A 13,856-nucleotide genomic window follows, 5' to 3' on the forward strand; every position below is an offset into this window, starting at 1 on the left:
TTTAGGATCTTGAGATCTAGAATTGGTCTGAAGGTTCCCTCTTTTTTGGGAACCACAAACAGATTGGGAGTAAAAACCATGTCCCTGTTCTGCTATTGGAACTGGGCAGATCACTCCCATGGTAAAAAGGTCTTCTACACAGCGTAAGAACGCCTCTCTTTTTGTCTGGTTTACAGACAATTGAGAAAGATGGAATCTCCCCCCTTGGAGGAGAATCTTTAAAATCTAGAAGATACCCCTGGGTTACAATTTCTATGGCCCAGGAGTCCTGAACATCTCTTGCCCAGGCCTGAGCAAAGAGAGAGAGTCTGCCCCCTACTAGATCCGGTCCCGGATCGGGGGCTACCCCTTCATGCTGTCTTACTGGCAGCAGCATGCTTTATGGCCTGTTTACCCTTGTTCCAAGCCTGGTTAGGTCTCCAGGTTGGCTTGAGCAAAGTTCCCCTCTTGCTTTGCAGCAGGGGAAGAGGAAGCGGGACCACCCTTGAAGTTTCGAAAGGAACGAAAATTATTTTGTTTGGTCCTTGTCTTATTTGACTTATCTTGAGGGAGGGCATAACCCTTCCCCCCCAGTGATGTCTGAAAAGATCTCTTTCAGTGCAGGCCCGAATAGGGTCTTGCCTTTGAAAGGGATGGTCAAAAGCTTAGATTTTGATGACACGTCAGCCGACCAGGACTTAAGCCATAACGCTCAATGCGTTAAAATGGCAAAACTTGAATTTTTTGCCGCTAACTTAGCGAGATGAAAAGTGGCGTCTGTAATAAAAGAATTAGCAAGCTTAAGAGCCTTAATTCTGTCCAGAACAACAACATCTAGTGGGGTCTCCACCTGAAGAGCCTCCTCTAGAGCCTCAAACCAAAAGGCAGCTGCAGTGGTTACAGGAACAATGCACGCTATAGGTTGAAGAAGAAAACCTTGATGAACAAAAATTTTCTTTAGGAGACCCTCTAATTTTTTTATCCATAGGATCAATGAAAGCACAACTGTCTTCGATAGGTATAGTTGTACGCTTAGCAATAGTAGAAATAGCTCCCCCCACCTTAGGAACAGTCTGCCACGAGTCCTGTATGGTGTCAGATATGGGAAACATTTTCTTAAAAACAGGAGGGGGAGCGAACGGAATACCTGGTCTATCCCACTCCTTAGTAACAATAGTCACAATCCTCTTAGGGACTGGAAAAACATCAGTGTAAACAGGAACCTCTAAATATTTGTCCATTTTACACAATTTCTCTGGAACTACAATAGGGTCACAATCATCAAGAGTCGCTAAAACCTCCCTGAGCAATAAACGGATGTGTTCTAGCTTAAATTTAAATGCCGTGATATCTGAGGGAACATCCTTCCTGAATCAGAAACCTCTCCCTCAGATAGCAAATCCCTCATCCCTACCTCAGAACATTTTGAGGGAATATCGGATACGGCTACTAAAGCGTCAGAAGACTCAGCATTTGTTCTTAACCCAGAGCTACTGCGCTTTCCTTGCAACCCTGGCAGTTTAGATAAAACCTCTGTGAGGGTAGTATTTATAACTGAGGCCATATCTTGCAAGGTGAAAGAATTAGACGCACTAGAAGTACTTGGCGTCGCTTGTGCAGGCGTTACTGGTTGTGACACTTGGGGAGAACTAGATGGCAAAACCCGATTTCCTTCTGTCTGAGAATCATCCAGTGCCAAACTCTTATAAGTCAAAATATGCTGTTTGCAATTTATAGACATATCAGTACAAGTGGGACACATTCTAACAGGGGGTTCCACAATGGCTTCTAAACAAATTGAGCAATGAGTTTCCTCAATGTCAGACATGTTGAACAGGCTAGAAATGAGACAAGCAAGCTTAGAAAACACTTTATTTAATGAAAAAAAACTATTTTCAAAAACGGTACTGTGCCTTTAAGAGAAAAAAAAGGCATACACAAACTGCAAAACTGCTTAAAATTGCCTCAAATTTTCCGAATTTTTTACAGTATACTCACTAAGCTTTAGTAAGATTGCACCACAAGTAATCAAGCAACAAACCCCCAAATGAGAAAACCGGATTGACAAGTGTCCAAAACCGGTAAAAAAACCCTGTCAGCACCTTGCCACAGCTCTGCTGTGGCGCCTACCTGCCCTTAGGGAACGATAATGTGGGGATAAAGCTTCGATTAGGCCCCAGAAGTGTACCAGGACCTCCGGTTTTGCTGCTTGCTGCTTGTCTACAGAAACTAAATGCGCAACTGAGGCACGAAAATAGGCCCTGCCCACATCACTGTTGCTGGGGCCTATACAAAAATCTACCAAACGTTTTTTAAGCCATGTGGGTTATAAAAAACCCTAAACAAGCCAAGTGTACCCTCAAACAGATGTCCCATAAGAAAACAGAATTTATGCTTACCTGATAAATTACTTTCTCCAACGGTGTGTCCGGTCCACGGCGTCATCCTTACTTGTGGGAAATATCTCTTCCCCAACAGGAAATGGCAAAGAGTCCCAGCAAAGCTGTCCATATAGTCCCTCCTAGGCTCCGCCCACCCCAGTCATTCGACCGACGGACAGGAGGAAAAAAAAACAGGAGAAACTATAGGGTGCCGTGGTGACTGTAGTTAGAGAAAATAATTCATCAAACCTGATTAAAAAACCAGGGCGGGCCGTGGACCGGACACACCGTTGGAGAAAGTAATTTATCAGGTACGCATAAATTCTGTTTTCTCCAACATTGGTGTGTCCGGTCCACGGCGTCATCCTTACTTGTGGGAACCAATACCAAAGCTTTAGGACACGGATGAAGGGAGGGAGCAAATCAGGTTACCTAAACAGAAGGCACCACGGCTTGCAAAACCTCTCTCCCAAAAATAGCCTCTGAAGAAGCAAAAGTATCAAATTTGTAAAATTTGGCAAAAGTGTGCAGTGAAGACCAAGTTGCTGCCTTACATATCTGATCAACAGAAGCCTCGTTCTTGAAGGCCCATGTGGAAGCCACAGCCCTAGTGGAGTGAGCTGTGATTCTTTCTGGAGGCTGCCGTCCGGCAGTCTCGTAAGTCAATCGGATGATGCTTTTAAGCCAAAAGGAAAGGGGTAGAAGTCGCTTTTTGACCTCTCCTTTTACCAGAATAGACGACAAACAGAGAAGAAGTTTGTCTGAACTCTTTTGTAGCTTCTAAATAGAATTTTAGAGCACGGACTACGTCTAAATTGTGTAACAAACGTTCCTTCTTTGAAACTGGATTCGGACACAAAGAAGGAACAACTATCTCCTGGTTAATATTCTTGTTAGAAAGAACCTTTGGAAGAAAACCAGGTTTAGTACGCAAAACAACCTTATCTGCATGGAACACCAGATAGGGCGGAGAACACTGCAGAGCAGATAATTCAGAAACTCTTCTAGCAGAAGAAATAGCAACCAAAAATAAAACTTTCCAAGATAACAACTTAATATCTATGGAATGTAGAGGTTCAAACGGAACCCCTTGAAGAACTGAAAGAACTAGATTTAAACTCCAGGGAGGAGTCAAAGGTCTGTAAACAGGCTTGATCCTAACCAGAGCCTGAACAAATGCTTGAACATCTGGCACAGCTGCCAGTCGTTTGTGTAATAAGACAGATAAAGCAGAAATCTGTCCCTTTAGAGAACTCGCTGATAATCCTTTATCCAAACCCTCTTGTAGAAAGGAAAGGATCTTAGGGATTTTGATCTTATTCCATAAGAATCCCTTGGATTCACACCAGCAGATATATCTTTTCCATATTTTAAGGTAAATTTTTCTAGTTACCGGTTTTCTGGCTTGAACTAGAGTATCTATCACCGAATCTGAAAACCCACGCTTTGATAGAATCAAGCGTTCAATTTCCAAGCCGTCAGCTGGAGGGAGACCAGATTTGGATGTTCGAATGGACCCTGTACAAGAAGATCCTGTCTCAAAGGTAGCTTCCATGGTGGCATCGATGACATATTCACCAGGTCTGCATACCAAGTCCTGCGTGGCCACGCAGGAGCTATCAAGATCACTGAGGCCCTCTCCTGCTTGATCCTGGCTACCAGCCTGGGAATGAGAGGAAACGGTGGAAACACATAGGCTAGGTTGAAGGTCCAAGGCGCTACTAGTGCATCCACTAGAGTCGCCTTGGGATCCCTGGATCTGGACCCGTAGCAAGGAACCTTGAAGTTCTGACGAGACGCCATCAGATCCATATCTGGAATGCCCCATAATTGAGTCAACTGGGCAAAGATCTCCGGGTGGAGTTCCCACTCCCCGGATGGAATGTCTGACGACTCAGATAATCCGCCTCCCAGTTTTCCACACCTGGGATGTGGATCGCAGATAGGTGGCAGGAGTGATCCTCTGCCCATTTTATTATTTTGGTCACTTCTTTCATCGCCAAGGAACTCCTTGTTCCCCCCTGATGATTGATATAAGCAACAGTCGTCATGTTGTCTGATTGGAATCTTATGAACCTGGCCTTTGCTAGTTGAGGCCAAGCCCTGAGAGCATTGTATATCGCTCTCAGCTCCATAATGTTTATCGGGAGAAGAGACTCTTCCCGAGACCATAGTCCCTGAGCTTTCAGGGATTCCCAGACTGCGCCCCAGCCCACTAGACTGGCGTCGGTCGTGACGATGACCCACTCTGGTCTGCGGAAGCTCATTCCCTGGGACAGGTGGTCCAGGGTTAGCCACCAACGGAGTGAGTCTCTGGTCTTCTGATCTACTTGAATCACTGGAGACAAGTCTGTATAGTCCGCATTCCACTGTTTCAGCATGCACAGTTGTAATGGTCTTAGATGAATTCGCGCAAAAGGAACTATGTCCATTGCTGCAACCATCAATCCTAATACTTCCATGCACTGAGCTACGGAAGGACGAGGAATAGAATGAAGAACTTGACAAGCGTTTAGAAGTTTTGACTTTCTGACTTCTGTCAGGAAAATCCTCATTTCTAAAGAATCTATTATTGTTCCCAAGAAGGGAACTCTTGTCGACGGAGACAGGAAACTTTTTTCTATGTTCACCTTCCATCCGTGAGATCTGAGAAAGGCCAGAACGATGTCTGTGTGAGCCTTTGCCTTTGAAAGAGACGACGCTTGTATTAGAATGTCGTCCAAGTACGGTACTACTGCAATGCCCCTTGGTCTTAGAACCGCTAGAAGGGATCCGAGTACCTTTGTGAAAATCCTTGGAGCAGTGGCTAACCCGAATGGGAGGGCCACAAACTGGTAATGTTTGTCCAGAAAGGCGAACCTTAGGAACTGATGATGTTCTATGTGGATAGGAATATGTAGATACGCATCCTTTAGATCCACGGTAGTCATAAATTGACCTTCCTGGATTGTGGGTAGAATCGTTCGAATGGTTTCCATTTTGAACGATGGTACTCTGAGAAATTTGTTTAGGATCTTAAAATCCAGAATTGGTCTGAAAGTTCCCTCTTTTTTGGGAACTACAAACAGATTTGAGTAAAATCCCATTCCTTGTTCTGCCGTTGGAACTGGGTGTATCACTCCCATCTTTAACAGGTCTTCTACACATTGTAAGAATGCCTGTCTCTTTATTTGGTTTGAGGATAAGTGAGACATGTGGAACCTTCCCCTTGGGGGTAGTTCCTTGAATTCCAGAAGATAACCCTGAGAAACTATTTCTAGTGCCCAGGGATCCTGAACATCTCTTGCCCAAGCCTGAGCAAAGAGAGAGAGTCTGCCCCCTACTAGATCCGGTCCCGGATCGGGGGCTACTCCTTCATGCTGTTTTGTTAGCAGCAGCAGGCTTCTTGGCCTGCTTACCCTTGTTCCAGCCTTGCATCGGTTTCCAGGCTGGTTTGAGAGGCATTACCCTCTTGTTTAGAGGATGCAGAGTTAGAGGCCGGTCCGTTCCTGAAATTGCGAAAGGAACGAAAATTAGACTTATTCTTGGCTTTGAAAGGCCTATCTTGTGGGAGGGCGTGGCCCTTTCCCCCAGAGATGTCTGAAATAATCTCTTTCAATTCTGGCCCAAAGAGAGTCTAACCCTTGAAGGGGATATTAAGCAATTTTGTCTTGGAAGATACATCCGCTGACCAAGACTTTAGCCAAAGCGCTCTGCGCGCCACAATTGCAAACCCTGAATTTTTCGCCGCTAATCTAGCTAGTTGCAAAGTGGCATCTAAAATAAAAGAATTAGCCAACTTAAGTGCGTGAACTCTGTCCATAACCTCCTCATACGGAGTCTCTCTACTGAGCGACTTTTCTAATTCCTCGAACCAGAACCACGCTGCTGTAGTGACAGGAACAATGCAGGAGGTAACCTTGCTGTACAAAAATCTTTTTAAGCAAACCCTCCAATTTTTTATCCATAGGATCTTTGAAAGCACAATTCTCCTCAATAGGAATAGTAGTGCGCTTGTTTAAAGTAGAAACTGCCCCCTCGACCTTAGGGACTGTCTGCCATAAGTCCTTTCTGGGGTCGACCATAGGAAATAATTTCTTAAATATAGGAGGGGGGACAAAAGGTATGCCGGGCTTCTCCCACTCCTTATTCACTATATCCGCCACCCGCTTGGGTATAGGAAAAGCGTCAGGGTGCACCGGAACCTCTAGGAACTTGTCCATCTTGCATAATTTTTATGGAATGACCAGGTTGTCACAATCATCCAGAGTAGATAACACCTCCTTAAGCAGTGCGCGGAGATGCTCTAATTTAAATTTCACAACATCAGGTTCTGTTTGTTGAGAAATTTTACCTGAATCTGAAATTTCCCCATCCGACAAAACCTCCCTCATGACCCCTTCAGATTGGTGTGAGGGTATGACAGAGCAATTATCAGCGCCCTCCTGCTCTACAGGGTTTAAAACAGAGCAATCACGCTTTCTCTGATATGCAGGCATTTTGGCTAAAATATTTGCTATGGAGTTATCCATTACTGCCGTTAATTGTTGCATAGTAATAAGCATTGGCGCGCTAGAAGTACTAGGGGCCCCCCTGCGTGGGCAAAACTGGTGTAGACACAGAAGGAGATGATGTAGAACTATGTCTACTCCCTTCATCTGATGAATCATCTTGGGCAACTTTACTATCTGTGGCATTACTGTCCTTACTTTGTTTGGACGCTATGGCACAATTATCACACAATTTTGAAGGGGGACACACATTGATCTTCAAACATATAGAACATAGCTTATCTGAAGGTGCAGACATGTTAAACAGGCTTAAACTTGTCAAAAAAGTACAAAAACCGTTTTAAAACAAAACCGTTACTGTCTCTTTAAATTTTAAACAGTGCACACTATTACTGAATATGTGAAATTGTATGAAGGAATTGTTCAAAATTTACCAAATTTTCACCACAGTGTCTTAAAGCATTCAAAGTATTAAGCTTTAACCCTTAAAATAAAGAAACCGGAGCCGGTTAGTTTTAACCCCTCTACAGTCCCAGGTACAGCCTTTGCTGTGACTCTACCAAACCCAGGGGGGAATACGATACCAGATGAAGCCTTCTAGGAACTTTTCTAACTACTTTCAGATCCTCACACATGCATCTGCATGTCTTGCTCTCAAAAGTAACTGCGCATTAATGGCGCGAAAATGAGGCTCAGCCTACAACTGGGAAGGCCCTTCCTGACTGGAAAGGTGTCTAACACAGTGCCTGACGTTAAAAAACGGTCCCCAAGCTTATAAGTGTGAATTACAAGCATAAACATGTATAAAATGCCCAAATAAAGCAATCGATTTTGCCCATAAGAGTGTCTACCAGTTTTATAGCCCATATTAAGCCCTTTATTCTGTTTGAGACTAAGAAAATGGCTTACCGGTCCCCATGAGGGGAAATGACAGCCTTCCAGCATTACACAGTCTTGTTAGAAATATGGCTAGTCATTCCTTAAGCAGAAAAGTCTGCTGTTTCCCCCAACTGAAGTTACTTCATCTCAACAGTCCTATGTGGAAACCGCAAACGATTTTAGTTACTGTCTGCTAAAATCATCTTCCTCTCAAACAGAAATCTTCATCTTTTTCTGTTTCAGAGTAAATAGTACATACCAGCACTATTTTAAAATAAACTCTTGATAGTAGAATTAAAAAACTACAACTAAACACCACATACTCTTATAACCATCTCCATGGAGATGTTGCCTGTGCAACGGCAAAGAGAATGACTGGGATGGGCGGAGCCTAGGAGGGACTATATGGACAGCTTTGCTGGGACTCTTTGCCATTTCCTGTTGGGGAAGAGATATTTCCCACAAGTAAGGATGACGCCGTGGACCGGACACACCAATGTTGGCGAAATAAAAACAGAACTCCCAGAACACACAAACGTTTGCCTTATATATCATATTCAAACTGAGTGCCCATAATCTTAACCCTTTATACAAGCTAGTAATGCCCCTTATAAAACTAGGATTACTGCTTACCCTTCCCCTAATGGGGATACTGTCAGCCTTTCTGAGTTATCACAGTCTCTGCAGAAAAAATGACTGAACATACCTCATTGCTGTATAGCAAGAAACCGTTCCTCACACTGAAGTTTTCCTCTACTCCTCAGCTTCTGTGGGAACAGCAGTGGAACTTAGTTTCAAATGCTAAGATCATCATTCTCCAGGCAGAAATCTTCATCTATCTCCTGCCTGAGAGTAAATAGTACAACACCGGTACCATTTAAAAATAAACTCTTGATTGAAGATAAAATAAAACAGTTTAACACCTCTTTCACTTCCTGCTTAGAGCCAGCAAAGAGAATGACTGGGGGGTGGAGTTAAGGGAGGAGCTATATAGACAGCTCTGCTGTGGTGCTCTCTTTGCCACTTCCTGTTAGGAAGGATAATATCCCACAAGGATGAATCCGTGGACTCTGTACATCTTGCAAAAGAAGTTTTTTTTTCCATTTTTTCCTCATTTTATAAAAAAATGTTATAGTAAATTATAAGATATGATGAAAATAATGGTATCTTTAGAAAGTTCATTTAATGGCGAGAAAAGAGGTATATAATGTGTGGGTACAGCAAATGCGTAAGAGGAAAATTACAGCTAAACACAAACACAGCAAAAATGTAAAAATAGCCTTGGTCCCAAAAAGACAGAAAATGGAAAAGTGCTGTGGTCATTAAGGGGTTAAGAAAGTCTGGAGGGCAAGACAAGCGGAAGTTAGCTTGCAACGTCTATAGTCTGTAAGGAATATCCTCATGGATATGGAGTCTATTATAGTACCCAGGAATTCCACCCTGGTACTGGGAATAAGAACTCTTTATCTTCCATCCATGAGATCGAAGAAGCAATAGAAGATCTTTCGAATGGTCCTCTGCCAGACAGGATGGCGCTTGAACCATAATGTCGTCCAAGTATAGCGCTACTGCTATAACTCTGATTCCAGCCACTGCAAGCAGAGCCCCTAGAACCTTCGTATAAACTCTTTGAGCAGTAGCTAGACCAAACGGCAGTGCAATAAACTGGAAGTGCGGGTCCGGAAAGAAACCTTAGGAACTTGAAGTGTTCCTTGTGTATTGGGACGTGAAGGTAAGCATCCTTCAGATCTATCGTGGTCATGAACTGTCCTTCCTGAACTAAGGGAAGGATGGACCTTATTGTCTCCATCTTGAACAAGGGGACAGATAGGAATTTGTTTAAGCACTTTAGGTCCTGAATCAGATGGAAAGTTCCCTCCTTCTTTGGGAGCACAAAAAGGTTTGAGTAGTATCCCAGACCTCTTTCTGCAAGAGGTACCGGTACAATGACTCCCAGGGAGAAGAGAGCCCTCACACACTCCAGAAAAGCTTCTAGCTTTTCTGGCCTTGAAGACCGGTTTGACAAGAGGAATATGCCCCTTTGTCTCAGCGAGTTTCTTGTTTTGCTTGGATTTATTCCAGGACTGAGCTGGCTTCCAAGTCCCCTTGGATTGCTCTGGCTATCTTTGTCCTTTAGGTTGTTTGTTCTTATCCTGCAGTAAAAAGGCACCTTTGCCTCCAGTAAACATGGAGATAATCGAGTCCAGGCCTAAAGAATCTAAAGAAGTCTTGACTTCTAAGTCATGTCCGTGGACCAGAACTTCAGCCAGAGTGCCCTACGGGCTTGAACAGAAAAACCTAAACCCTTAGCATTCAGGCGAATAATTTGCATCACAAATAAAAGAATTAGCCACCCTTAAGGCCTTAATCCTTTCCTGGATCACTTCAAGGGGACCCTCCACCTCGATCAACTCAGATAAGGAGTCACACCAGTAGGTAGCTCTACTCCAGCAACCGCAGCAACAGCCGCTGCCGGTTGAAACAAATATCCTGTATGTTGAAACATCTTTAACAGAGTTTCTATCTTCTTATCCATGGGCTCTTTAAAATGACAAACTATCCTCAAGTGGAATGGTAGTGCGCTTAGCGAGCATGAAGATAGCGCCATCCACATTGGGGATGGAACCCCACAACTCCAATTTTGAGTCTGGAACCGGGAATCATTTTTTAAAGGAAGAAGGGGAAAATGAAGAACCAATTCTTTCCAATTCATTCTTAATAAAGTTTGCCATCTTTACAGTAACCGGGAAAGTCTGTGGTACAACCGTGTCCTCATAGATTTTTTCTAATTTAGGAATCAAAGGTTCCTCAGGCAATTTGGGCTCTGGAACCTCTAAAGTAGCCAAAACATCCTTTAGCAGAAAGCGTAAATGTTCAATCCTAAATGTAAAGTCTTGTTCCTCCGCAGCTGGAGGCTTAGAGGCAGCAGATGCCGACCCAGAAAGAGCATCCTCTGAAGTATCAGAGGCGTCTTCATCAACGGATAATCTTGTATCAGATAAATCCAATAAGCTATTAGATGACCCCTGGAAAGGATAGCAATATTTGACCTTTCGCTTGCGCTTAGCAGGACGAGGTAAAGCACTAAAGGCCGCAGACACCGCCATTTGTAACTGCTCAGTAAAGTCTGGCAGCAAAAGGGCCCCTCCTGATGGAGGATTAAGAGTGCTAGGGGAAGCTACATGTGTAATGGGAGATGACTGTAGGGTGTGCACCTCGCGGGACGGAGACTCCTCAGAGGTGGACGGCTCAGTGGTACTAAACATTAACTTTCTTTGACATGATTACATTATTAAGGCATGTGGAACATAATTGAACAGGCGGGTATACCACGGTCTCCTCACAATATAGACAGGTATTCGACTTCGGTAAAGAGGGAGAGCTTTCTAACGCATCAGAATCCTCCATAGCTTGCGCTTAAAAAGCAGACTATTGAATAAAAGATAAAAAATGGCACCTTTATACCCCCAATGGCTGGGGGACTCACCACCTCCTATGACCCAGGCCAAACAGAGAAACCGCTTCTTCACCGGTAAACCGCACGGTCAGGAAAGAGGAAATCAGTGTGACCACACCCGGTCACGTGGAGAGGAATGCAGGACTGCCCCTACTATAGGAAAAAGTGTGCCAAGCCTTTCAGGCTGCGCAGCTTACAAAAACAAATGTAAAACCTGTACATTCTAACATCTGTCTGAGCTTCATCTCACATGTCACAGCATAATCATAATAAAATAAATTATGTGATTAATAATACCCCCTGTTCAATAACCCCCCTCCGGAGATATTAACCCTTGATTCCATACAGATAAAAGGAGCCACACTGTGACCCTGACTTCTTGCGTTATGTGTGTATAAAAATTGAGACGATCTTACCAGAATAAATGCCGTGGAACAGAAACAAAGCCTCTCAAGTTTGACAGTCTTGTAGCATCACTCCTGAGAGTTATGGAAGCAGGCAGTGAAACTCATTAACACTGATTGCTTAGGATCTGTTAAAAAGGGTCAGGATGGATTCGCAGAAAGACTCTTCCCTGCATCTCCAGACTAACATTCGTCAAAGCTCTCACTGAGAGGCTGACAAGACTACTTAAAACTGCAGTCCCATTTCAAAGGGCAGATACCCTTCATAAGGAACTACTCTCACTTCTCTGCTAACCTCCTGTGACGAAAGGCAAAGAATGACAGATATGAGGGAAGTGGGGGGGAGTATTTGAGCCTTTGGCTGGGGTGTCTTTACTGCCTCCTCATGGCCAGGTTAAGTAATTCCCAACAGTAAGGAATGATGCAGTGGACTCTCCTTATATTAAGAAGGAAATGCTATATATGGAATACTGCGAACAAAATAAGCATTAGGCACCAACATGTAAAGAAAAAGACTGTATATTAATTTAAATAAAAGTTATCACTGATGTCTATTACATTCACTAAAAACAAACCAAGGATACTGTTTATGTAAACTCACACTGATGACACTTTTTTCTGCATAGCCCACCTCGTCTTGCTCCTCGTGCTCTAGGATTGCTTGCAGAAACGCTTTCCGCTCGTGACTTGAGGACTTCTGATCAAACATTCCCGCTTGGATAACTTTTTGGTCTACATTTAGCTTGTATTTTGCAGCTGCCAAAATTTTCTCTTCCACACTGTTAACTGTACACAAGCGCAGCACTCGCACCTCATTTTGCTGTCCAATTCTGTGAGCTCGATCCTGAGCCTGCAGATCCTGGACAAAGGGGGAAAAAATATAAAAATTAAATACACTCGATAGACAATGAACACAATGTGACTATGGGTGAATTTACAATATACGACATTTTCTCCAAGGACAAAAAGAGGGAAAAAAAGTAGGTTCCCTCATACACATACCACCTAAATTTGATAAGGATATAGCTCATAAGAATATCTATGGTTCTCCGAAACGTAGCATTGTGCATCTACTGTGCACGCTTTGTACGTCTATCTTGCAAAGGGTAATCAATGTACTATTACACTATATACCTGATGAGGGTTCCAGTCACTGTCAAATATAACAACTGTATCGGCTGACTGCAAGTTCAGTCCCAGCCCGCCAGCTCGGGTGCTGAGCAGGAAGACAAAATATTCAGAGCCAGGTTCATTAAAAGTCTTCAGTAACATACCACGATCCTCTGCTTTTGTGGTCCCTATAAAAAGATAAGGAACAATTAAAATGGAAAGTAAACAGATTTTTTTAAATAAAATGTTTAGTTGTCCATAATGAAACACGAAAATGCTCTGTGTTTTCAGAGTTGCAAATTTATCCTCAGAACTTGAAATGCACCCTGCCGACTCTCAACCAAGGCTAACTTTGCTACATATATGCCCTTAAATGGTTTTGCAATAACTCCAAATCAATGAACGTTATACTAATTATATATGATAGTGGCTAGCCTTGTGAGAAGACTAAAACCCATATTGGCTACTCCAAATAAGGCAAATGGTTGGAGGAGTTTGACTATTAAAAAATAATTGCAATAAAAAGGATATTAAATTGTTTTTAATACATTTAGACTTGACTGATATTTTATAGCAACACAACAAATGCCTTAATTATTATTATTAGTTATTTGTAGAGCGCCAACAGATTCCGCAGCGCTATAAACAAAGGGGAGTACAACAAAACAATTAAAGGGATCAGATGGGTACAGTGCCCTGTCAAGAGTTGCACTGTTGTAGTCCACTCTTAAGAAGGTGATCTACAAACAGCTGGACTCTTAGGCTTACATGCTAAGGGGGTTCAGGGGATAGCAATGGAGGAGTGGAACTGGTATAAAGTAAGGTTAGCATAGGTTGTATGCATCCTTGAACAGTAGAGTCTTTAGGGAGCGCTTAAAGCTTTCAAAACTAGGGGAGAGTCTTGTGGGGTGAGGCAGAGAGTTCCACAAGATGGGAGCCAGTCTGGAGAAGTCCTGTAAACGGGAGTGCGATGAGGTAACCAGAGAGGAGGAGAGTAGGAGGTCATGAGCAGAGCGAAGGGGACGGGAGGGAGACTATCTGGAGACAAGGTCTGAGATATAGGGGGAACAGTGCAGTTGAGGGCTTTGTATGTCAGAGTGAGAATTTTGTGTTTGATTCTAGAGGCAAGAGGAAGCCAGTGAAGGGATTGGCAGAG

At 43.4% G+C, this 13,856-nt stretch overlaps 1 protein-coding gene across 1 annotated transcript in view; it reads right to left on the bottom strand.

Annotated features, from left to right (window-relative positions):
- The window catches only part of SMARCA4 (SWI/SNF related, matrix associated, actin dependent regulator of chromatin, subfamily a, member 4), a 293,213-nt gene that overhangs the window by 108,888 nt on the left and 170,469 nt on the right, over positions 1–13,856 (bottom strand). Inside the window, 2 exon segments of the mRNA XM_053719399.1 lie at positions 12,192–12,449; positions 12,725–12,888. Coding sequence (XP_053575374.1) covers positions 12,192–12,449; positions 12,725–12,888 — 422 coding nt within the window.

Source organism: Bombina bombina, chromosome 6 (assembly GCF_027579735.1).
Source record: "Bombina bombina isolate aBomBom1 chromosome 6, aBomBom1.pri, whole genome shotgun sequence".
Taxonomy (NCBI): domain Eukaryota; kingdom Metazoa; phylum Chordata; class Amphibia; order Anura; family Bombinatoridae; genus Bombina; species Bombina bombina.